The sequence below is a fragment of the Cucumis melo genome, chromosome 7, assembly GCF_025177605.1.
Source record: "Cucumis melo cultivar AY chromosome 7, USDA_Cmelo_AY_1.0, whole genome shotgun sequence".
NCBI classification, from domain to species: domain Eukaryota; kingdom Viridiplantae; phylum Streptophyta; class Magnoliopsida; order Cucurbitales; family Cucurbitaceae; genus Cucumis; species Cucumis melo.
In genome coordinates, this window is record NC_066863.1 from 16,049,268 (window position 1) to 16,073,539 (window position 24,272).

At 32.1% G+C, this 24,272-nt stretch overlaps 1 protein-coding gene across 5 annotated transcripts; it reads left to right on the forward strand.

The window, feature by feature from the left end:
- The first annotated feature begins 5,374 nt into the window (after positions 1-5,374).
- LOC103495770 (probable anion transporter 5) lies at positions 5,375-16,744 on the forward strand. 5 transcript variants are annotated; one of them, XM_008457430.3, is made up of 3 exons: positions 5,375-5,993; positions 6,842-8,321; positions 16,465-16,744. In XM_008457430.3, the coding sequence occupies exon 2, from the start codon at positions 6,992-6,994 to the stop codon at positions 8,318-8,320; it is 1,329 nt and encodes a 442-aa protein (XP_008455652.1). In that variant the 5' UTR covers positions 5,375-5,993; positions 6,842-6,991; the 3' UTR covers position 8,321; positions 16,465-16,744. The 5 variants fall into 5 exon arrangements, with proteins under 5 accessions (XP_008455652.1, XP_050943469.1, XP_008455654.1 ...); XM_051087512.1 differs by having other exon boundaries at positions 16,471-16,744; XM_008457432.3 differs by lacking the exon at positions 16,465-16,744 and adding an exon at positions 10,041-10,495.
- Positions 16,745-24,272: the final 7,528 nt, after the last annotated feature.

The window sequence follows — 24,272 nt, forward strand, 5'->3', positions numbered from 1 at the left end:
GAGAATAAATTTCCTATACCTAATAGAGGTAAATAATTATTTGTTTTTCAGAACTTTAATTTCATATTTGACTTTATGATAATTTTTTATTTGTTTTATTATATGCAGATCAATACTATCTTGTCGATTCAGGATATTCAAATATGCCAAAATTTTTAGTACCATTTCGAAGTCAAAGATATCATTTACGAGATTTTAGAGAAAGGAGACATCGCCCTCGAGGTAGAGAAGAAGTGTTCAATTATCGACATTCTTCACTGCGAAATGTCATTGAACGTTGTTTTGGTATGCTGAAGACTCGATTTCATTTGCCTCCTTACCTGATCAAGACACAAAAATATATATCGATAGCATGTTGCACAGTTCCCAATTATATTAGATTGAATGATCGTCAAGATATGATCTTTTCAATGACTTTAGCAATGAATTAATGATCGTTGAAGATACACATAATTTTTCAACCAATTTGCAGAGTGATATAGTAAAATTAGATGTGAGTCGACAGCATCTACGAGAAATGACTCGAGTGAGAGATAATATTGCAAACCAAATTTGGACTACATTTGAAGGATAGATACAATTTTATGTTTATGTTCTTCCTTTTATTTATGCATTGGGACTTCTTTGTATTAAATGATATAAAGTACTTTTGATAATTTTCATTTTTAAGTTTAATGCAGGACATAAATTTTAATTTAATGTTTCATTGAATTACATGTGAATAACATAAAATTAATAAAATAAAAATAAAACTTGAAGAGGAGCAATCAAACAAACTATTAAACAAGAAATAATAAAAACAGGAAACAAGAAACACTTACCAAACACACTTTCTGTTTCTATTTCCTTTTTTAAAGAAACAAGAAACATAAACAGTTATCAAACAGTTCCTATTTCTTGTTCTAAAAAAAGAAGAAACAGGAAACAAGAAACAAGAAATAAGAAACAGGGAACATAAATGTTACCAAACGGGCCCTGAGTTGCTACCCTATAAATGGTAACTTGGTTCTTCATTTGTGGTATCTCATTCCAAATTAAAGAGTTCTCTCATTTCTTTCTTTCTTTATTTGCTTTGTTCTTAAGTTAAGTTGAGAACAAGTATCCAAGAGTTCTAATAGATTCGAGTAGTTCGAGGTTGTAATCCTACTAGAGTTAGTCATTGTATCATGCTTGGACAAGCATTGTGATTTGCTTGCATCCTATGTAAAACGAATAATTGTTTTCAGAACAACGCTTATCAGAAGTGTGTGTTGACTATGATTTGAATCTGCAAAGGTTTTGAGTTTCTTTCTAGTCAACTTTGATTATTCCTATATCTAAGTCTTGCTACTTCATTTGGCTTACCTTTGAGCCTAAATAGTATACATCAGGTGTATTGTTTTTAGTTGAGGTGTAACGAATTTGCTTAGTGTATTCAACTCATATATATATATATATATATATATATATAATAATTCTCCAACATACTTTTAATGGGGTAGATATTTTTTGGTCTTCATTGTGCCATCATTGAGGATATTCAAGATTTTAGATAAGGGTTTAAGCATTTTACTCGTTTTCTGCACTTAACGGTCTATGAATAGAGTAGCACATGAGACAGTAAAGTTGTTTGCAAATAAAAATAATATTAGTTAACACGAGTATTAAATATCCATTGATATCTTCTATATATATTTTGTAAATGTTAGCAAAACATTTATATGAATACTAATGACAATATTTATAATTTAGATAGAGAGCTCAAACAATATTTTATAAGTTTTGACTTGCAAAAAAAATCCTTCAATTCCAATATTTTATTTATAGTTGTAAAAATGAACTCTCAATATCGATAATTAAATATTTTGTTTGGTTGATTCTACACTAGATTTATGTTTCTAAACTATTCAGAATTTCTATGATTAGTGAAACATAGTTTCTTTTTTAGAGTTGAAACTTTCACATCAAATCTTCTACCAACTAAAAATAATAACTACTACTTAGATTACTAGGTGACATTTACTATATTTGTAAACATTTTATTCATTTTGCCATATTTGAAGACACCTTTTTAATTTTATCCATGATTTTAACTTAAATTTTTATCAAGTAGATTCATTTTTAAGACTATTTTTCGATTTATTGATATATTTATAATATACATTTCACTTTATGTTGTTTGAATGCAACAAAATTTTTTTAAGAAAAAAAATTAAAGTAGACAAAACAATAGCAAAATAAGCTAACTTATTAACAAATATGATAAAATTTTACTTTCTATCTATGATAGACCGCAATCAACATCTATCATTTTAGTGATAGATACTTAGATGTTTATTTACGTCTATCACGGATAAAAAATAAAATTTTCCTATATTCGAAAATATTTTCTATAGTTCTTTCATACAAAACAATTTCAAAAAATTATTATTATTTTAAAGGACAAAATCATTGTATTTATTTAAACATCTTTTTTCCAAAAATTAAATCAAATCATCACTGTTATTATTATTTTTTAGTAAAATAAGGATCGAACCTCCTAACACAAAGTCATGTGAATTACAACTAAACTCAACGCATTCAAACATGAATAGAGTAAAGTTTTTTCTTTTTTTCTTTCTTTCTTTCTTTTTTTTTTTTTTTTGGTAAGGACGACCCATAATCAAGAGCTTAACTTAAATCTGAAATCTGAAATCTGGCCCATTTTTTAAAAAGGAATGAAAAAAGGTATTTTGCTTGTGTTGACATCATACAATATTTACTCATTTTCCCTTAAATTCAATCCCGCTTGTCCCAAGGCCACTTGTTGCTTTCGTGATCCTCACTCCTTGATACTCTGAAGCGCGATAATTGTCGAACTTATTAAATTAAACACTTAATATCATTTAATGGACATACTCGCTAACACATTACTTTAATCCTCGATAGTTATTTCTTCATCCTCGTTCCTTAATAGTCATTATGTTTTAAAACTTGTATACTTAAAAAACTCAACTTTCATTTTTTTGTCTTACCTCACAACGCTAGCTCTCCCTCTATTTTTCTATTTGATAGAATTTTTCGTTTGTTCTGATTCGTGATCTTCATTTCATCTTCTTCGGTTTGAATTTATTTTCTATTTGATTATCTCTTCAACAAGTAAGAAACTTATTAGTTTAAATTTTGCTTCATCATCTGCATGTGACTATACCGATGTTCAACACATGACATTCGAATCATACGCATATTGTCTCAATGCTCGACACATGACTTTTGAATCATACGTCTATTGTCTTCATATTGACGTACGACATTTGAATCATACACATTACGTTTTTGTTTTCGTATAATTTTCCTGTTCGTCTCAGAAAAAGAAATTAGGGTTTACTTTTTCAGTTCATTTTTGTCGAGCATAACCATTTACATTGAGTGTCAATTATCATGTAGCGTACTTAATGTAGAGTATGCATGTAAAATCAAGTAGATTGCATCACGTAACTCATGTAAAGAGTAGTGAGGATCTTTATTGGGGAGAAAGTAGTGTGCATCAAGTATTGAGTATCTTGTAGCAAACATTAAGTATTAAGTATCTTGTAGTGTGCATCAAGCATAGAATCTTTCATAATTTTTTCCATGTTCTTCTATGCAATATGATTAGGTTATTCCTGATTCCGGTCAGTGATCGATTTTCAAGCTAAGCCATTAGCTTGTTCTCTCACATTGGGCAGCTAACAAAATTGTGAAGGAAAATTCACCCCATTCATCTTGCTCTATTAAGGAGGATAATATTTGGGTGGTTTCTAGACATGGACATAATATCCAATAGCCCATTGGTACACTAAGTTTTGCGGAGGCAAAATACAATAGGAAAGGTGGTATGACATTTGATTTGAATGAAACCATTATTCGATTCTTAAATGAGGATTTTTTATTGGTTATAGGATTGTAGTGAACACCTCATTCAACTTGTGTTGTCATCATGATCAGATTGATATCTCTTCCACGAATATTCTATGTCATTTTCTAAAGAGACTATTGATGGAAAAATCTCTTGACCATTAACATTTGCATTGTTATTAGATGTTCTTTTTTGATCAAACCTTTTCAAGGCTTACACATATAACTGTGGTCTACTGTTTGCATACTCATCAAGAAGAAATTGGTTCATCATTGTCATATTTTGTTACTGCCACAAGAGAATTAAAATCCAACTTATTACACACGAAACAACATTGGATGCATTAACTTTAATGACTTTATATACAAGTTCTCTAGGTGCAATGTATGTCAATTCGCATGGAACTTGGATACCCTTCAAACGGCCTCCATTATAACACTGCTTCTCCTCATCCCAAGTACCACCCAATTGCATGAATATATGCTTTTTTTCCATCCTTCAATAAATAAATAACAATAAATAAGATACAAAAAATTATTAATTCTAAAAAATCCTCTCTATTTTCTACCTGATAATACATGCTACTTAATGTTCGATGCACAATACTTGATACTTGTTATACTTTACTCAATACTCGATACATGTTATTTGCTACCCATTACACAATTCTCTTTGTTTGCTTCACACTACTTCTCCTAATAGTACACTACTTGGTTACTCCTTTCACGATACTCTACCAAACGTTTCACGCACTACTTGGTTACTCCTACTAGTACACTACTTGGTTTCTCCTAATAGTACACTACTTGGTTCAAACGTCTCACATACGTTGTCCGAAAAATAGAAATTGTGTTTCAAAGTAACTTACTTGATTGAGTGCAACAACTACTCCAAATTTCCTTACTATATAGTGATTGTGAAAAGGTTTTAGCTTTGTTCTTAAAATTGGTTTTTATGTTTTTGGCAGGAAATTCCATGAATTTGTGTTTGATAATAATAAACAATTGGTGTTGCATGCTTACAAAATGACTTTTCATTACTTTAATTACACAGAGTTATGCCAATTGTTAGGAATTTTTCTTTAATTATGACTTTTGAATTGTCGCAGTAATTACACAACGTAAGCAAAGCATGCAGGAACAAGCAAAGTTGGACATTAGGTATCTTATAACTAGTATCAATGAACAAGTATCATGCATCGTACACCGAGTATCTTAATTTAAAGTAATATTAATTTATTATCATAAATCATGCAATTAGTATCGAGAAGATCATGTAGCAAAATTAAGTGATTTTGAAGCGAAATTGAGTGATTTTGAGACGCTCACACATAATTTAAGGAAGGACAGATGGGAAGAAAAGGCCACCTTTGATTCAAATTTTAAAAAGGTAACAAAGAACAATTAAAATAATTAATCAAATTGTGATGAAAGATGAAAGTGTAAAAATAATAAATGATGATTTATTGTTGGGATTGGGATTAAAAAGAAATAATAAATCCATAACCGGAGAAGCCATTACAGATTACGGAGAAGAGAAGAGGCCTAAATTCCTAAAATCCTGCCCTGCCCCACCCTTCCTTCTCAAATCACATCTCTATGCTAAAAACCAAGAAAAAGAAAAAGAAAAAGAAAAACCGAAAAACTGCCGCCGGTTCTCTTCCTCCCCTATCGGACTTCGCCGCCGGCTCAACCTCCCATCACTGCGCCGGTGGTGGTGCTAGCATTTGTTTTGTTTCACAGGTATAAGTGGTGGCGCGATATTCCGGGTCGAGGTTTCACATGGGGTTTTGGAAATAGTTCGAGAAAATCATTCATTTTTTTGTTTGATTTTTACAAGAAACGTCCAATTTTTGCTAAAATCCCAATTTTCTTCGCATTTAAGCACGTGAATTCGACTGATCCTTTCACTCGACTGCAATTTTGCTTTGAATTCAAGCATTCAACGGCCAAACTTACCCACCCCCGTACCTGAGTAGTTGACTTGCTGGTTTTGCCTAGGCTGGAAGGCACATTTTCTGTTGGCCTTTTTCTTTTCAGTTTTCTTTTTCAGGGTCTCTGTTGCTGAATTCTGATCTTCCTCTGCTGAATCGGAGCCATTTTCCAGGAATTCGACCTACCCATTTCTTGTTTTTGAGGTAAAAGCTCTGAAATCGTTCCTCCTCCTTGAGGTTTTCTTTTAATTCATGTTTTTGTTTCTCCTGCCTTCAAATCTCTTCTTTCTGCTTGTGTCACTTTGTTAAGGAATCGTCTGGTCTGCTTCATCAATCTCGGTCGATAGAGCATAAATTGTCTTTCATTGTAGTGTATGTTCAGTCCCCGATTCTATTCTCGATGTGCACTTCGTCTAATTCACTCAACTTCTCATTTCTTCGTAAATCCTGATCGCATTGGTAGATTTATGTGAATGCGTTTGTAGTCACTCCATGACTTTACTGATCAGAAACAGGGTTTAAGTGATGATTTTGGGGATTCTTAGATCTGGTGTTGAATAAGATCATAGCATCTGCCAATGCATCCATTTGTTGATCTGAATATTTCGACTAATCGGGAATGTTTAAATGAAACATGAGAAAAGAACTCCTCTGTCCTTCATTAGGCTGTAATTGTGCCCATTTATCTTCTTCTAAGAAGAGAAGAAATGAGTTACTTTCTTATTCATATTTAGGTTAGAATCAAGTAAGAGATGAACAATATTAATAAAAGGAAGAACAAGGAAGAACAGCTATATTTCCGTCTTTTGGGTGGTATCATTTATACAACTTCTTCTTAGAGGAAAAATACAGTGAAGCTCTAATATCTGTGTCCTTTCATCTCTCTATATCTCTCAAGAGATTCTCTTACGCTTGAAACATGCTGCTTGGTTAATTTTCCACATGTGCAAAAGTAATGTGTAAGTTGATTTAGTGTAATTATTTTGTTCACACTGAGAACATGGTTTCTATTTAATGTTTCATGTCCTAAAATATTCGTCTCCTTTCTTCAGGCTCTTTTTAGGATTCTAGATACTGTTGATAATGAAGCGTTTTTCAATATCACCACAGCCACTTGGTTCTGAAAAGTGAGCCACTGGGGATTTTGCTCCATCTTCAACAGTGAAGGTTCTTAAAAGCATGCATAGATTTGTTGGTGAAGTATGTCAATGATGAAAATTCCAAAACGTTATTGGATCGTTCTTTTAACCTTCATCTGCACCTCTGTTTGTTATGTGGAACGTGTTGGCTTCTCAATTGCTTATACCTTTGCAGCTGATGCTGCGGGGGTAGACCAGTCAAGCAAAGGCACTATTCTTTCAACCTTTTACTATGGATATGCCTGTTCACAGGTTCCTGGAGGATGGGCTGCTCAAAAAATTGGAGGGAAAAGGGTTCTTCTGATCTCGTTTATTTTATGGTCCCTGACCTGTGCATTAGTCCCACTTGATCCAAGTCGGGTGATGGTCTTGGTAATCGCTCGGTTGCTTGTTGGTGTGGCACAAGGCTTCATCTTCCCTTCAATTCACACTGTTTTAGCACAGTGGGTTCCTCCTCATGAGAGATCTCGATCTGTTTCTCTTACAACCTCTGGAATGTACCTAGGTGCTGCTGCTGGAATGCTTATCCTTCCGAGCCTGGTGAAGTATCGAGGGCCTCAGTCAGTATTTGCTACAGAGGCATTGTTAGGTGCCACATGGTCTGTACTTTGGCTCAAGTATGCAAGCGACCCTCCACGTTCTGAACATCCCAAAGCTGCTGCAGCAGGTTTTGGTGAATCTTTGTTGCCAATCAAAGGAAACCAGAAGGTAAAAGTTGAGAATGGAGGAACTTCAACACGAACCTCAAACATTCCGTGGAAGAAAATCTTGTTGAGCTTGCCAGTTTGGGCAATCGTTGTAAACAATTTTACCTTCCATTATGCACTATATGTGTTGATGAACTGGCTGCCTACTTACTTTGAGCTTGGTCTCCAACTTAGCCTTCAGGAGATGGGTTCTTCTAAGATGTTGCCTTACCTTAACATGTTCTTATTCTCGAATATCGGTGGTATAGCTGCTGATCACTTGGTCACCAAAAGAATTTTATCTGTTACTAGAACCCGGAAATTCTTGAATACAATAGGCTTTGCTGTAGCATCGCTGGCACTGATGGCTATCCCTATCTTCAGAACCTCTGGTGGGGCTATCTTCTGCTCATCTGTGGCTCTTGGTTTCTTAGCTTTAGGGAGAGCAGGATTTGCTGTTAACCATATGGATATTGCTCCTCGATATGCTGGTATCGTTATGGGAGTCTCCAACACTGCTGGTACGTTAGCTGGTATTATCGGGGTCGACTTAACTGGTAAACTACTTGAAGCTGCGAAGGCTACCAATTCTGATCTCTCAAGTCCAGAAAGCTGGAGAGCAGTTTTCTCCATACCAGGCTTGCTCTGCATTCTTAGCTCTATTGTATTTTTGCTCTTCTCAACCGGTGAGAGAATTTTTGACTGAGGTAAGCTTCCTTTTTTCTTCGTGGAACTTCCCTCACATTCATCATTTCATGCTACTGATTTGTGATTGTCACACCAAGCGGATTTACATAATTCGAATTGCCACAGAGAGTTTAAAATGGCTGTAGGATAGGAGGAAATCTTATGATTTCATATGCTACATGTTTCAATTTCTAAGTTAAAGTTTTTTTTTGTACTTCTTTTATTTAAGAAAAAAATTATGTACCATGATTTAGCATCATTGTAGTTGATAATTGGTATTTCTTTGTGACATTTGTTTTGTGGACTACTTATACATGAAAATAAAGTCGGTGGTTACGAATCTGTAACTGTGTATGATACATTGTTTCTGGCTCCTTCAACTGATTCATTAGACTTTGATGTCAATGATATATGTCTATTCTACTTCCATTGTGTTTCATGTCTCTCTATCTGCCCTCTATGTCTCATCTCTCTTGAGCACACTCGTGTTGAAGTAGAAGACAACACTAACTATTTTAGAAGGATATTTAAGTATCTTCAATATGACATGAATATGTAAATTAGATTTACCTATAATTATGTTAAAGGATGTAAACAATTATCTAAAAGAAAAAATTTAGAAATATCTTAGATTCCATTCCGGTCAAGAATTCTAGAATTCTTTTAGATAAGAATAAAAGAAAAGTAATAATTCTAGAGAGACCCTTTTGCTTGAGCACCAAGGATTAGGGGTTGTATCTTCATTTGTGAACCAAGTAAGCAAACAAAGTAAGCAAAAAAAGAGAGTTAGAGAAAACTTTGAATGAAAGTGAAAGTCTTGAGAGAGTAAAAGAGTATTCTCTCCGAAGTGTCTTGGTTCTTAATAAAAGTGTTCTTTCTTCAGAGAGATTATCTCTCTTCTTTTTTGTGTCAATTTCTTCGACAACCCATGCACACAAGACATTTATATTATTGGATACAGGAGAGAAATTGAAAACTGAATTTTGTTTTATTCTTTTTCTTTTTTGATAATATGTGATTTCGAGGTTGAACATAAAAGCATTGTGAGTTAAACTATGCTCTTTTTTACATTTAAATAGGAATGTTCACAATGTATCAAATGATTAACAGAGGTTCTGGTTGTCACATTGTATAAGTTTCTCTGTGATGTTTCCTTCTTTCCTCTCGTTTTTCTGCCTCTACTGTCTAGTGCATCTCTCTCTCTCACATACTCCTCTCTTTTCCCATCTTAGGTTTCTTCGTCTCCTGAATCCTGAATTTGTCATCCAAAGGATGAATTCCCTACCATTCATGGTCTATAATTTTATGTAGTTTTAAACATGGAACTAACTACATGTTCTTTCTAACCATTTTAACACAACACGCATGTACGATGAGGTTCAACCGTGTCATCTATGTTGCAATCAGTCTCCAAATCTTTTAATATGCCATATAAATGTCTACAATACACTTTGGTACATACATGGGTAGTTCTTATCCTACTAAAGCTTGCATTACATTGGAAAAGCTTATACTATTCAACATTAATTTTGCACATAGACCCAACCATATATCAACATGCTACTTCATATTCTCTGTGCCAATTTTGAATTTTATTAATGTGGGGGATATGGTGATATTTACAGAAATATGTGAACTAAATTAAATTAAATTAAAATTGAAGGTCTAATTAGTGTGGTACATTTTCACCCTTATATAGGTAAATGTATCTCCCACTGAGATATCATTTATTCATATAGGTTACAACACATGTCAACCATAATTTACAAAAGAAGAAAGACAAAAGAGAGGTCGCCAGGATACAACACGTGTCAACCATAATTTACAAAAGAAGAAAGACAAAAGAGAGGTCGGCAGGACCTATGTCTGGCATCTTATCTATTTAAAATCTTTGTTTATGAAAAGAAAAAGATTATGATAAGATTTGGGTGGGATAAGACTCCACTTATCCTTATCTCTTCGTAATCTAAAAAGATGCTTAATAATGACTAAAATACAAACCGAAAAAGACAATTTATTTATGTACTTTTCTCTTTATACAAAAGTAACAACATATTCTTCATCCCGGTTGGGAATCCAAATAGGGATCAAAAATATCGAAATTGTAATAGGGATCTTTTTCAAAATCAATATCATTGATGAATGAATCTGAGAGATTTGTGATATCTTCAAGGTTATCTTGTTTGCTGTCGTCTGAAGTATTGTTGACGACTGTTTCTATGATCGTCTGGAGGTCTACTTTAGATTTTGCTCCAGCAATGGAGGTCATAATTGAGTTCTTTGTGAGAAGGAACTGATCTTCTTCTTCTCGAGAGAGATAAGCGTTGATTTTAAACAATTTCGCTATTTATTCTTCGTTCAGATGGGAATAGTCATACTTATCCCACCATTTGACACGCAAAATCTTACCTAAGATTTTGAACTTAGCTTTAGATGAAAGCTGGTGACTCCAACAAAAAAATCCAGGGCACTTGAAAATAAAGAGTGAATCTATACGTCGGTGAAAGTGCATGCGAATAAATGCTTGTTGAGAAGTGGTGGTAGGCTCTTTGGACCTCAATGGGGAAGATCTCTGGAGTTAGGCCGAAATAGCTCCACCATTTCTTAAACCAATTTGGAAAAATAGTTTTGTAAGATTTCTTACAAAACGTAATAAACCAAGAATGATTGTAGGACTCATGCCAAAGTACTTTGTACCAAGCTTCCATGTAATCTCGGTATGTGTACGATCGTGGATTAAACGGCTTTGAAAATTTTCTGGAAACAAACACCCCTTGAGGCCAGTGGGATGGTGTTAGCACCCTAAAACTTTTAATTTGGAATAGACAATTTTTTTCCGGATTATTTCGGTCCGGAATGTGAGTGATCTCGATAGAGATAGTGTCTACCAAAATGAACTCGTAGAATTGTTTTGTTTTCTTGATATCTTCCAGGAAGAAATTGAACCCATGAGGGTAAACTTGGGAACAAAGTTTTGGAACGGGAGGTCCGTCGAATTCTGGTTTGATGACTACATCTTCCATAATTGTTTTTGTTTGATATCCTGTGACCAGTGGCCTAGGCATAAACACCGCTGCTTTGACCGTCCGAGCGTAGGATTGAGGCTTAGAGGCTGGCCTGTTTGATGTTGCGATGCTAGTTGTCGCAACAAAGTTATTGAGGGATCTGGAGTTATTCAATTGTTAAATTCCTTTGCGAGGAACCTTGACAACGTCGGGATACTGTTTGAAAGCTCGGATCCATGGCGTGATTGTCTGCACACATTGGAGTGAGTGCAGATGCTTGAGATATAGGGCATTTGCCCTTGGAAGGGCTTGCTCTAGAGGAGCCAGCTGGTTCAGGATCAGCCAGATTAGGCTGATTGGGTGGAGAAGAGGCGGAGGCCTCTCCTACAGTCGAAGACGGCCGGAGGTCGGGAGCATTTTTTTAGACACTTGAGGACTTTGAGAGCTTATGTTTTGAGAGATGCTCTCTTGAGAGATAATCTGCAAGGGAGTTATTGGTGCCTTTTATAGGCTTAATTGTGAAATCAAAGCAAGATAATATTGCTTGCCACCTTGTAAAGATTTGTTTTGAAACAAGATTTTTTTACATCTTTTTCAATGATGAATTTACTTGCTTTTGAATCTGTTCTGACAAGAAAATCTTTATTGATAAGATCTCCTTTGAATTTTTGAACAGAGAGTACTATTGCTAGGATTTCCTTTTTTACGGTAGAATAGTTTTGTTGTGCACTATTACAAACACCAGAATAGAAACAAACTAATGATTCCTTTCCGTTAGTTTCCTGTTTGAGAATGTTGTCGTAACCTTTCTCAGATGCATTGGTTTTGACGATCATTTTGGCTTTTTCATCCACAAGCGATAAACATGGAATACCTTTGGTCAGGGATTTGATTGACTGGACTGCTTGAGAATGCTCAGTCGTTCACGGTTTTGGGTTCTTTTTTAGTCTTGTCATAAAGTGGCAGACAAATTGTTCGAAGGTCTTTAATGAAGTCTCCGATATAATTGACACACCCAAGAAATCTTTGTAGTTGGGTCTTATCTTGGATTTCATCAGGAAACTTATCCACAAAGTCTAATGATCTTTGGATAGGTTTAATAATTCCTTGATTAATGTCAAAACCAAGAAACCTTACCTTTGTTTGAAATAATTTAACCTTAGGTAAAGATACTACAAGACCATTTGTTTTAATGATATTGATAAACATATTTAAATGTTTAAAATGTTGATCAATAGTTTCCGAACATATCAAAACATCATCAATGTAAACTATTCTGAAGTCTTGATGTTTATTGAAAATGTCATTCATGATCTTTTGAAACTCTGAAGGAGCATTCTTAAGATCAAATGACATGACATTCTATTCATATTGGCCGAAAGAAACACTGGAAGTAGTTTTGTATCTGTCTTTTGGGTTAATTTGAATTTGCCAAAATCTAGATTTCATATCAAAATTTGAGAACATTTTTGCATTAGCAATTCGCTTAAGCAAGTCTTGGCAATTAGGTATTGGGTCCCTAATCCATTTGAGCATTTATTTAGTGGTTTGTAATTAATGACCAGGCAAGGGACCTCTTGTTCTTTTTCTGTCCGATTGTTAACGTAAAAGGCTGCACAAGACCATGGACTTTTTGATGGGTTTATTAATCCCTTCTTTTGGAGATCAGATATTTTCTTGAAGCAAGTATCAATTAGGCCTTTATTCATTTGAATGGGCCTAACGTTTGTTGGAATTTTGGTCTCGTCAAAATTATCTACGTAAGGAAGGTCTACTATATACCTTTTTCTAGTCCAAAATGAATTAGGCAAATTGGAACAAAACTCAAAATCAATCATTTTTAGGATAGATTGGATTTTTATTTGAATCGAAGGTTTGTTGATTTCTTCATTGATTTTTCGTCCTTTTATATCATCTAAAGAAATTCAATTTGATTATCTTTCTTCAAGATGAGAGTAAGACTTTGCACAATCTCACTTTCAATTGAAGAAAGATATCCTTGAATGATTGGTTTACAAATTCAGAGATAATTTCCTTTCTAAATTTCTGAGAAGTTAATCCTTTATCAGAAACGGTAAATGGATAAATTTGTGTAAGAAATGGAGTACTCAAAATTACTTCCTCGGTAAGGCCTTTAGCGAAGAGAAATGAGTTCACCAGGCACACTTCGTCTTTACAAACATGTACCTTGGATAGCTTGTAGTTGATTTTTAAAGAATTAATAGCAACCCCTTTGAGACTTTCTCTGGTTATCTCAAAGTATTTGGATGGAATAATTCCTTCTTGAATCACATTTTTTTCCGCACCTGGATCGGTTAGGGTTGTTGCTTCAAATGTATAATCTTTAATCTTTAATGTAACATTCATTAGCCACTTTTGATTAAAGATTTTACTGATAACGTTGATTTCATTACTTGGAGTTTCAACGCTTTCTTTTGAAATTATCTGTTCTTGAATAACAACTACATTTTTAAGATAGAATATCTGTTGTCTGTTTTCGTTGATTTCCTTTTTAAGGACCTTGATTTCATGTTGGAGGAACGTTACTTTGACCAGTGCAACATGTTCTTTTGATAACTGATCCATCACAGCTTGAAAACTAAAATTCATCTGATCTTTGGACTTTTGATCGGGAGTCTCAAGGTCTTCTCGTAATCTCAAAAGTATCTTTTTTCTAATTGCATCATCATCGACTTCTTCGATGATGTCCAAGAGACCTTTCTGGGTGCTTGTGAAAACATTAATGCAGCCAAAACAAGAAATTGCATCTTCATTATCTGACTTATTTTCAGACGACGAAGGTTCCTCTGAAGTTTATTCGAGGATGACATTGAGCAAATCCTCCTCTTTTTCAGAAAAGAATTCTTCTTCCTCTTAAGATAATTCTTTAACTTTGATAACCTTCAACAATGACTGCTTTTCATTTTCATCAATCTCCATTTGATTAGTTTTTTTGAAAATGGGGCATCGATTGACATAATGACCCTTTTTATTGCATTTGAAACAAGTGGTATTTTCTTTAGAAAATTTTCGCTTGTTCTTACTTCTGTTGTGGTACTTTCTTTTCCGGTTAGAGTGTCCAAATGATTCACTTGATTTATTTTTTCCGAAGACCTTCTTGGATCGAATCTTTTTCCTAGAAGGAGGAGTGTTGTCAATTCCATATTGTTTGCTGAAAGATCCCAATTCTCTTCGATAATTGAGTCTTTTGCAATATTGGTAGCGTGCTTCTGTTGTTGACAGATTTCTAGGCACACCTTTTGAATTGTGGAATTAATACCTCTGTAAGAGATACCTTCCCAATTTTTTGTAAAGAGATAAGATGCCAAACAAGGGTCCTGTCATGTCGGTCTCTCTTTTGTCTTCTTTGGTAAATTATTGTTGACACGTGTTGTAATCTATATGGATAAATGATATCTTGGTGGGAGATACATTTATCTATATAAGGGCATGTCCCTTAACCCTTAATGGATTGTGATATTGAGATATATGTTGTTTGCCCTCGGAAGAGTTTGCTTTAGAGGAGCTAGCTGGTTGAGGATTAGCCGGATTAAGCTGATTGGGTGGACGAGGAAGCGGAAAAGAATACTACAAATATAGCAAAGTTGTGATAGATTTCTATTGCTGATAGACTCTTATAGTTTATCAGTGATAGACCATTTATCAACATTTGCTACATGGTCTATCATGGTCTATCATTGATAGATTTTGACAGATTTTGCTATATTTGCAATTTTTAAAAATGTTGGTATGTACTTAATTATTTTGAATATAATTGCTATATTTACAACTATTTCTATTTGAAAATGCCTCTATTTAATATTTGGGATAAATTAAACATATATTTGGGCTTAGCCTAAATAAGTAATATTTAATTGAAAAATTTAGAGAAAACACATACTTTAGATATTATTTTACACGAATGTCTAAAAATCTCATTAATTTTCTTAAATAAGATTTCGAGATTTTTATTGACCATTTTGTCCTTCATATTAATTATAAATATTATTTATTTTCAAAAATATATAAAATATAATATCATAATTATTTCATCACATTTATTATGTATCTTATAACTTACCTATTTAATGTATTAAATAAATAATATCTTTATTTTTATTTAATTTTAGGATACCATTTATTAGATTTCTATTTTAAATATGGTATAAAATTAAGGCAACTATGGTAAGAATATATTAAAGAATTTCCACAAAATTATTTAATTTCTCTTGCTTGCACGTCATCCGGGCATCCTATTTTTGCTCTCTTTGTCGAGCTTTTCGGCATCATAACCGATCATCTCTTCATCTGATTTCTCTCCTTTCGAATCTCTCTCTTCGTGCTATCTTTCTTATTTCGGTCATCTCTTTCAAGTTATCCAGTGACTGCATATTTCTTTCATGTTATTGATTATGTTTATGAAATTTTGACATATAGAATGTCGGTTTAATTTTTCGTTGAAGTTTTCGATCAATAAAAATTACAGTGAATGAAGTTTCCAGCCATCTCCTTCAACTAATTGCTTCATGTTAGTAACTTTGTTTCTTAAATTCTAAATTACACTGTATACAGCCAGTCAAGTATATAACCCACGTCCTTTCCCTTTCATATTTAAATAGGATTGTAGAATGATTATTATATATTCTTGCATATTTAAAATAATTATGTGTTGTGGTCATTATACTTTCATATTTGAAATAATACGTAAGCAGAGGCATATATATTTCTATTATTTCTTATCATGTATGGTCAAAACTGCAGTATATTATGATGGTTTTTTCAACAATTCATTTGAGTGCATATTTGTTTTATGTTATTAACTTTGTTTCTTAAATTGTGAATTATAGTATACAGTCAGTCAAGTATATAATCTACATCATTTTCCTTTTATATTTAAATAGTACCGTAGAATAATTATATACTCTTGTTATATTTAAAATAATACTGTGTTGTGATCATTACATACTCTTACATATTTAAAATAATATATATCTGTCTTTGTTCATAGAATAAGAATATTCATTTTCATTATATACTCTTGCATATTTAAAATTATATACTCTTGCATATTTAAAATAATACGTCCTCAATATACAGAATATACCTTAATGAATTTTGTATATAACTATAAACTCTTACTTATCGGAACTTTTCACAGAAATAGGGGAGATACGAGTTTGCTTTAGCCGTTCATTGAGAATCATCTGCTCTACCCGATAGATTTACATAGAAAATGGAAAAACGATGTTCTCTGTAGATTTTCGAATGAAGAAGACCACTGTTTGGAAGTTTCTTCAACAAGGGAAGTTTTTCTGAAATTTAAATGAATGTTTCCTGAAACCGTTCCCATGTTTCAATTTCCTTATGCGATGGTCCACTTTCCTTATTTTATTATTTTTATATTATATTATTAATATTAAAGACGGGTATTTTGGTCAGTTGGCTCTACATTTTTGTAAAATTGAAGCTTATTAGGTCATTTATGAAAAATATGGCAACATTGGATCCAACTTGTAATAAGGCACCCTCATTTACGCAATAGTAGTTAAAAAGCCCTATTTAATTTGACCAAAATAATTAATTTGATCCAACGGTCACAATGAAAACATATGGCAACAGGATTTGCCAATTTATGTACTTATTTGAGATGCATGTTAGCTTTTAATTAGTCTCAAATTCCATTATTCGTATTTTCGTCGTTAATTTGGTAAATGACGTAACAATTTGTGATTAGTCCAAAATTTTATATTCAACAACATTGTTGATTAATCTTCTTATTTCGTAATGTCTTTTTTAAGACTATCAAACGATGGAATTTAGAAATATATGGGAGTGTTTTTTCGTATTTTTGAGGTGAGGACATCATTCATTTGGAAGCCCAAGATCGATTCCCAATATATTTTTATTAAAATCTTAATTTTTCTACTTAATTTATTATTATGCATTTTCAACTGTGATTGGCTCATTATATTGTGTTCATCTTTAACCTAAAAAAAACTTTTTTATTTAAATTTTCTTAAGTTTTGAAATCTTTCGTAAAACTCATTTTCAACGGTTTTTTTCAAAAATAGAAAAAAAAAAACTATTTATGCTCTATAGAAAAAAATCATCAAAATTTTTTACTGATTTTTTGAAGTGTAAATAATCAATTTTTTTTTTTTTTAACAATTTTCTATTTTTAAATCATTTAGAAAATTTTCTTTAAAATTATAATTTTTTATGTCTTTCAAATACTTAAAATTTAATATATGATTTCATAAGGTTCCTAATCGATATTTTATAATAATTTATATCGTTTTACTTAAACAAAACATTATGGTTCAATTTAGAAATAACACAATTTAGAAATATTTGGAAGTCTGTTATTTCTAAATTCCTGAAGTGAGGGATGAAAATCTTTGGGTGTTTGAGATATGATCCAAGAAAATATGGATTTAATCAATATTTTAAAAAAATCATTTATTTATCCTTCGATGGATTGTGAGAACTTTAATAATTTCTCGTTCTCTTGAGGTTGATTTTTTTTTTTAATATAGTCTAATTGATGGAATATTCTTCATTTATTTTATGAAATCATTGCTTCAAATACTGAAGTGATGAGCGATGAAATAACAAAATTTATTTTCTTTAAAAAAATTAAAGAGTTATATCTCAATTCAAGATTTTAAATTTGACCAACACCTTTTCTCTAAATAGGTGTTACGGGGTGCAAAAACCTTCTACGTACACCCCCATACACAAATGACTCTCGAACTCAATTCTTTTTGCAGATTAATTTTTTTATTAAAAATAATTTATTTTATTTAGTGTCCAATCACATCGTAAAAGAGATTGGTCGTGACTCCTTTTTATTGTTATTTAAAATTAACCAATTTTAAGGACGTCAACTACTTTGCTTCGTCTTGGTTACATGGCAACTTCGTGGCGAACATGAGGTTTCACCTCGAGAGTTTGTCCCTTATCTTGAATTTTTTTATTCTTTCATTTTATTTTAAATTTATTTTGTAGCTATTGTGTATTATTTTATTATTGCATACATAATCACAAGTCTCCTACCCAGACTTTATCTCATAGAATTACAATTTTCGACCAATTTGAAGGTTTTTTTTTGTAGGACCTTACAGCAAACCTCACTTTGTTTGCAGCTTTTTATTTGAAATTTTTTAATCTATTCTTCACACACTATCAAAAGTCTCCTACCCGGACTTTACCTCATAGAATATGAAATTGAAGACAAAAAAGTATTGACCTTTGAGAAGCTATGCTTCCGTGTAGGCACACAAAGAATTCACACTCAATTTGGTAAATTCATCAAGTATGACTTTAACTAATTTGGGAACCTTTATCATTTAGGGCCTTTAGGATTAACCTAAAGCTTTTATGCAATACACTAATGTATTACAACATGCATTTACACATATATTTCAACATGCATTTACACATGTTTCTTTTTAATTTTCTTGTAATTGCTTTTGATTAAAAATAAAATGAAGGTTTATTTTTAAGCATGATATATGTTGGTTTCGAATATCACAATTCCATTGAAAATTTAGTAAAAAATTAACAATAATTTCTTATTTATTAATTTTGATTTTCTTAATTAATTAACATTTTAGTAATTTTGTAGAAGTATTTTAAAGTCTTTTTTTCATATTTCAGAAAATATATTTGTAAGAGAATTGAAGGGCTTTTCTTCGTATATTTCAAAGATATTGGACAACATTTTTTTGTGAAAAAAAATTAAAAATATTTATCCAACAATACTTTTTTTTTTCTAAAAAGAATATATATTCATTAAAAATTAAAATAGTTTAGTGCATTTTTCAGTAATATATCAACTTTTTAAAAAATAGATATAAAATATCAGGTTAGATTTAAGTAAGATTAGCATTAAAAATAAAAGTTTCGACTGATTATTTGAAATACTAAAAAAATATGATTAAGTATAAAATCTTTGCAAAAAAACCTATAGTATAACTTTCATTTTTTATCCTTCAATTTATTTTGTGAAACAACGTAGATATTATTTTTAAATAAAGCTTGAATATTTTGAAAATTATTTTAAAAGAGCCAAATATATCAAAGAATGAAAAGGTTTCTTAAAATAATTGTTTTCAATTTTCTTAAAATAAATTCACATTTTACTTGTAGCCAAAGTTAACTAATTAATCAAAGAAATAAACTGTCAAATCAATATATGTTTAGAATAAATGATAGAGATTTTTCCAAAAATAGAAAAATTAATAAACTATTTACACTCCATAGAACAAAATCACTAAAATTCTATCTTTTATAATCTTTCTTTCATTTTTATTAAAACTTTTACGGTGAGTTTTGTTTATTATTCATTAGTTCTTTCATCTCATATAACCACAGGTACAAATTTGCATTTAATAAAAAAAAGTCATACAATTTTCCCATAAGAAGTTACACTATTATTAATGTAATTTTTGTTACACATTAATAATTAACTAAAAATGTTTTAATGTTAATGATTTTTTCGTAAATATAAATTAAAAAGTGGAAATATTTGTTAAAACCCTTTTTTCTTTGAAAAAATGTACTATGGATTGTGTTATTATACTTATTCTTTTATCATTTTTCTTAGGTTAATGTTCATAAATATAATAAATTGGCAAAACATTTACGGCTTGTATAACAAAATAAAAAAGTCCATGAAGTTGATCATTTTTTTTAAAATATTCTAGGTTTTTCCTTCCTTTTTTATTGTATTTCTTCTCTTCCTCTATGTGATTTTTTTTCTTTCCATCGCCTTTTTCTCTTCTTCTGCAATTTTTAAAAATATTTCTGTTTGCCCTTCTTTTCCATCTTCTTTCTTCTGCAATTTTTCTTTTCCTTTCCATCGTCTTTTTCTCTTCTTCTGCAATTTTCTTTCATTTTTTTTCAAACTGTTATTTGGTTCAAGATCGTGTATCAAATATGAAATATCTATTTTTTTTAAAAAAATCAAATTGTTATTTGGTTGTTTAAGATCGTGTGCCAAATATACAAGATCGTGAAAAAATTTCCTTTGAATTTGAACATTGGATAGCCAAATCCAAATAATCGTGTATCAAAAATAGCCAAATCTAACCGATAATGTACCAAAGAATCTTAAAAAAATCGTTTAGATTTGGGTAGCCAAATTTAAACGATCAAATCTAAATGATCGTGTACTAAATCTGACTTTAGAATTGAAATCAACTTGAAGTTTTGGTTTCAAATTTCTATCTCTTAATTATCATGAGCAGATGAATTAAAATTTGTTGCGAAAAGAACAAGAGAATTATTCAGCTATCAAGTCAAAACCTCTTTTGGAAGTAGTATAAGCCTTCATTTGGCAACAAGTTATGTTTGTTTAGCCATCATACCTCCACTTTGTGAATATCAAGATGCATCAAGTTATACCTAGTTAGGGTACAAAATTCTATAGCATTAGGTATTTCCCGTTGAAATTTGAGTTGGTAGAATGAAAATATCTCACAAAGTATTTTATTATTGAAAAAAGTAGTTTTGAGATGCTATCTTTTATTTACATAGCAACTAGGACAATTCCCTTTCATTTAATATTAGAGTGAAACCAAAATTTCCCCATAAAGGGTTATGAATCATTTGTTTGAGTATTACTATATTTAGAGATGCAGATTATGTTGTAGAACATCTGATAATCGTCATTGTTGCTCGCCAAAAAGAATTAGTGAAAGTCTTCCTGTTTTAATCAAAGACCATTTGGAGTAGTCTCCCCTTATTTAATATATAAGGTAAAACCAACTTTCTCTATCAAAGTCTATGCGTCATTCACTTGAGTAAGAGAGCATCGTAGACCACACAATGCTCGTCATCATTACTTCCAAAAGAGAATTAGTTTCGAAGAGGATCTACTCTTTTATTGAAGACTATAGGAGCCTTTAAAGGTCTCCTCTTATGAAGATTTTAAAGATTAAAGGACTTTAAGATCAAGATTGTCTAAGTGACAAAGATCATGGTCTTTTGTAGACCCACCTATTTACCATCGATCTCGAAGACTAAAGATGGTGTTTTATTTGGTAATTAATGACTACAAGAAAATTTTGTGAGACCATGATCGCACGTTACTAATGCGATGAAGGTCCCGTGGTAAGAATACTATGGAAAAAGACTTATGAGAAGTAATTTGCAATTCGTGGGTTATGCAATGGAGGGTCTCTACGCAAAGGAGTTACGCGACAAACATTTAGGCAATTTGAGCTACCTCACCAAGCAGTGACGTGACTCTTGTGTCAGAAAGGCAGCGATTGATATGACCTTATCCCCCAATCCAAATTTAAGATAAGGAATAGGCAAAGACATGTGACATTCTAAGATTGGACTACTTTCCATCGCTGACAAAGGCAATCATTTCGACATGGGAAAATTCACCAAAGAAAACTATAAATAGTGAGATTAATTTCGACCATTTTGAAGCTGCTTTTACTATGAGATTTCATAGGAAAGAACTAAGGAAATATCTAAGACTTTTGAAGACTCAAAACAAGCCTAATCTCAATGAGGATTGCAAAGAAATGCAAGGAAACTCTTGGCCTAAGAGGCTAGGCGGAAGAGCTAGTAGATTGTGACTTTGAGTGGTTCTTCTTCTTATAAAAATGTTTTCGAAATGAAAAGGATTCCTAAAATGTGTTTAAACCCTTAAAAGTATTTCTATTGAAACCATGAACTATATGATTCCTCTTATGCTTTCCAATTCTTAAAATGCATTATGACTATAAATGAATTGGACTTATGAATTGAAATGTATTTTGAATAATGCACGAGATTTGATGAAGTTTAAAATGAGATGATCTTTGTACCCTATGCGATGAGAATGCCTCATACTTATTGTGTGATATGGTATGAGTTTCCTTATCCTTATTGTGCGATTTAGGATAAGATGTTTTATTCTTGTTGTGTGATCTAGAATAGAATATTTTATTCATGCTATGTGATCTTGAATAGGATGCCTCATACTTGCTGTGTGATCTGGTATGGGATGCCCTTTGCTTGTTGTGTAATCTGGCATGAGATGACGCATTATCCATAGTGAAATTGGTGGAACTTGCTATGTACGTTAAGATTACTCCGCATAGTTGCAACTTGGCAAAAGAATATGGTAAACGTTTAAGCTGAGAAAAAGGTACAAAGATGTAATTAAACCTACAAAATCATCCTGCGAGATGATTATGTCATACGCTATATGCAAGCTATGTGATATGAACTACAATGAAAGAATTGAAATGAAATGATCTCCATGCATCATGATGAAAGATTTTATCAAGAGGAGAATTTCAAAAAGATTTATGAAAATGGTTATTGATAGTGGGATATTGTGAACCGCTTAACGAATGAGATTTGGTTTGATTTAAACTTAGTTTTGATTCATACCATGTGATTTGATGAAATGGATTTGAAGTGTTAAGGCAAACTTGAATTATTTAAGTTGATTGATAAAAGTTTTCACTCACTAGATGTTTTCGTCTAACCGTTCAAATGTTTTGTTTTATCTCCTCTAATGTAGTGAAAGGCATCCAACGTTGAATGCAACCTTGATCACCTACCGTGCCTCTTTAACCGCATCATTTTGGTAGTGGCCACTGCCAACTCGCATAGCAAATAGTAGTTAGGTGAGGGAAGTACAAGTGATGTTTTGGGGTCATGATGTGTAGTTTTGTGATGAATATTGAAAAACATACTAAATTTACTTGTATTCGAAGTATCAATGAAATTTCATAGTTCATGTCCAGAAATACTGTAACGAAAGGAAGATAGAAGTTTGTCGCTAGGAATTTGACCAAATAGGATTGTCCAGTTCCTATAGAACCTATCACTAAAATACCCATAAAGGGGGGGGGGGAGGGCTAATAAGCGGAGCAAAAAGGGTTTTCCATGAGATGGAAGATGAAAACTATTAGCCCTACACGAGGTTTGTGAATAAGTGATTGTCTGATAACAAGCAATTAATGTCCGTCTTTCTGCTAAACAGGATGTATTGAACTCATAATTCATTAGATGCTTTTTATGAATGTCAACTAAGTATCGTAACTAATTACTCCCGGTTGTTCAATCATTTGATAACCAGAGTCATTCTTTGATAAATGATCACTATGAGTCAGACTCAATAAAATTTGATCAATCCTTTTTTCTGTCGTTAAGGTGGAGAACTGAATCAAGAATTCTGTTTCTTTATCATCAATCGAATCACTATTCGAGACCCACATTCCGCATTAAATTTCCTTGCAATTATCTTTTAATTCTTCTTACTAGGCATTCGGTGCGTTACTTCACAGAGAATTTCACGTAGAATGTCTAGGTCATCACGTCCTATTCCATCGCATAAACCAAACTGGAGTAGGGCATGACAGTTTTCGAGGCAAATTAGAAGCCAGCTTATAGCTCAAGTTCATGATACCTCATTGCCAGTTTTGTTGAAAAGAAAACCAACTATTTTATACCCTTTAACTCGTTTTCTTCTTTTGAAAAGAATCTAAAGAATGATTAAAAAAGAAAACTAATAAAATAAGCATGTCTTAGTAAGCATATACATGCATAGATGCATTCATAATGACATTTATCATTTTGTTTTTAGCTGTGGTGGTGCTTGTTTACCTGGTCTCTAGCTCTTTTTTTATATTTCGTTATGAGGCACTTGTTTTATCCTTGGCCTTCAGCTCCTTTATTCTTTATCATGAGGTGCTTGTTTTATTCCTAGCCCTTAACGCAGTTAACATGTTGAAGCCACCTATTTTTGCCCAACCTAATTTTAAGACTTTGAGGCTAATTTTTCAAAAATAGAACAAAGTTACAATTTTAAAAATCTTTTTTAGTCAATATTTAAATGTATGCTTTTTAACATTTTAAAAAGGGTGAAATAATATGTGTTGGGTTTTATGTCCTAAAACTCAAAGATAGTAAATATGATCCATTGACCGTTATTAATAAATTGTTATTATTATA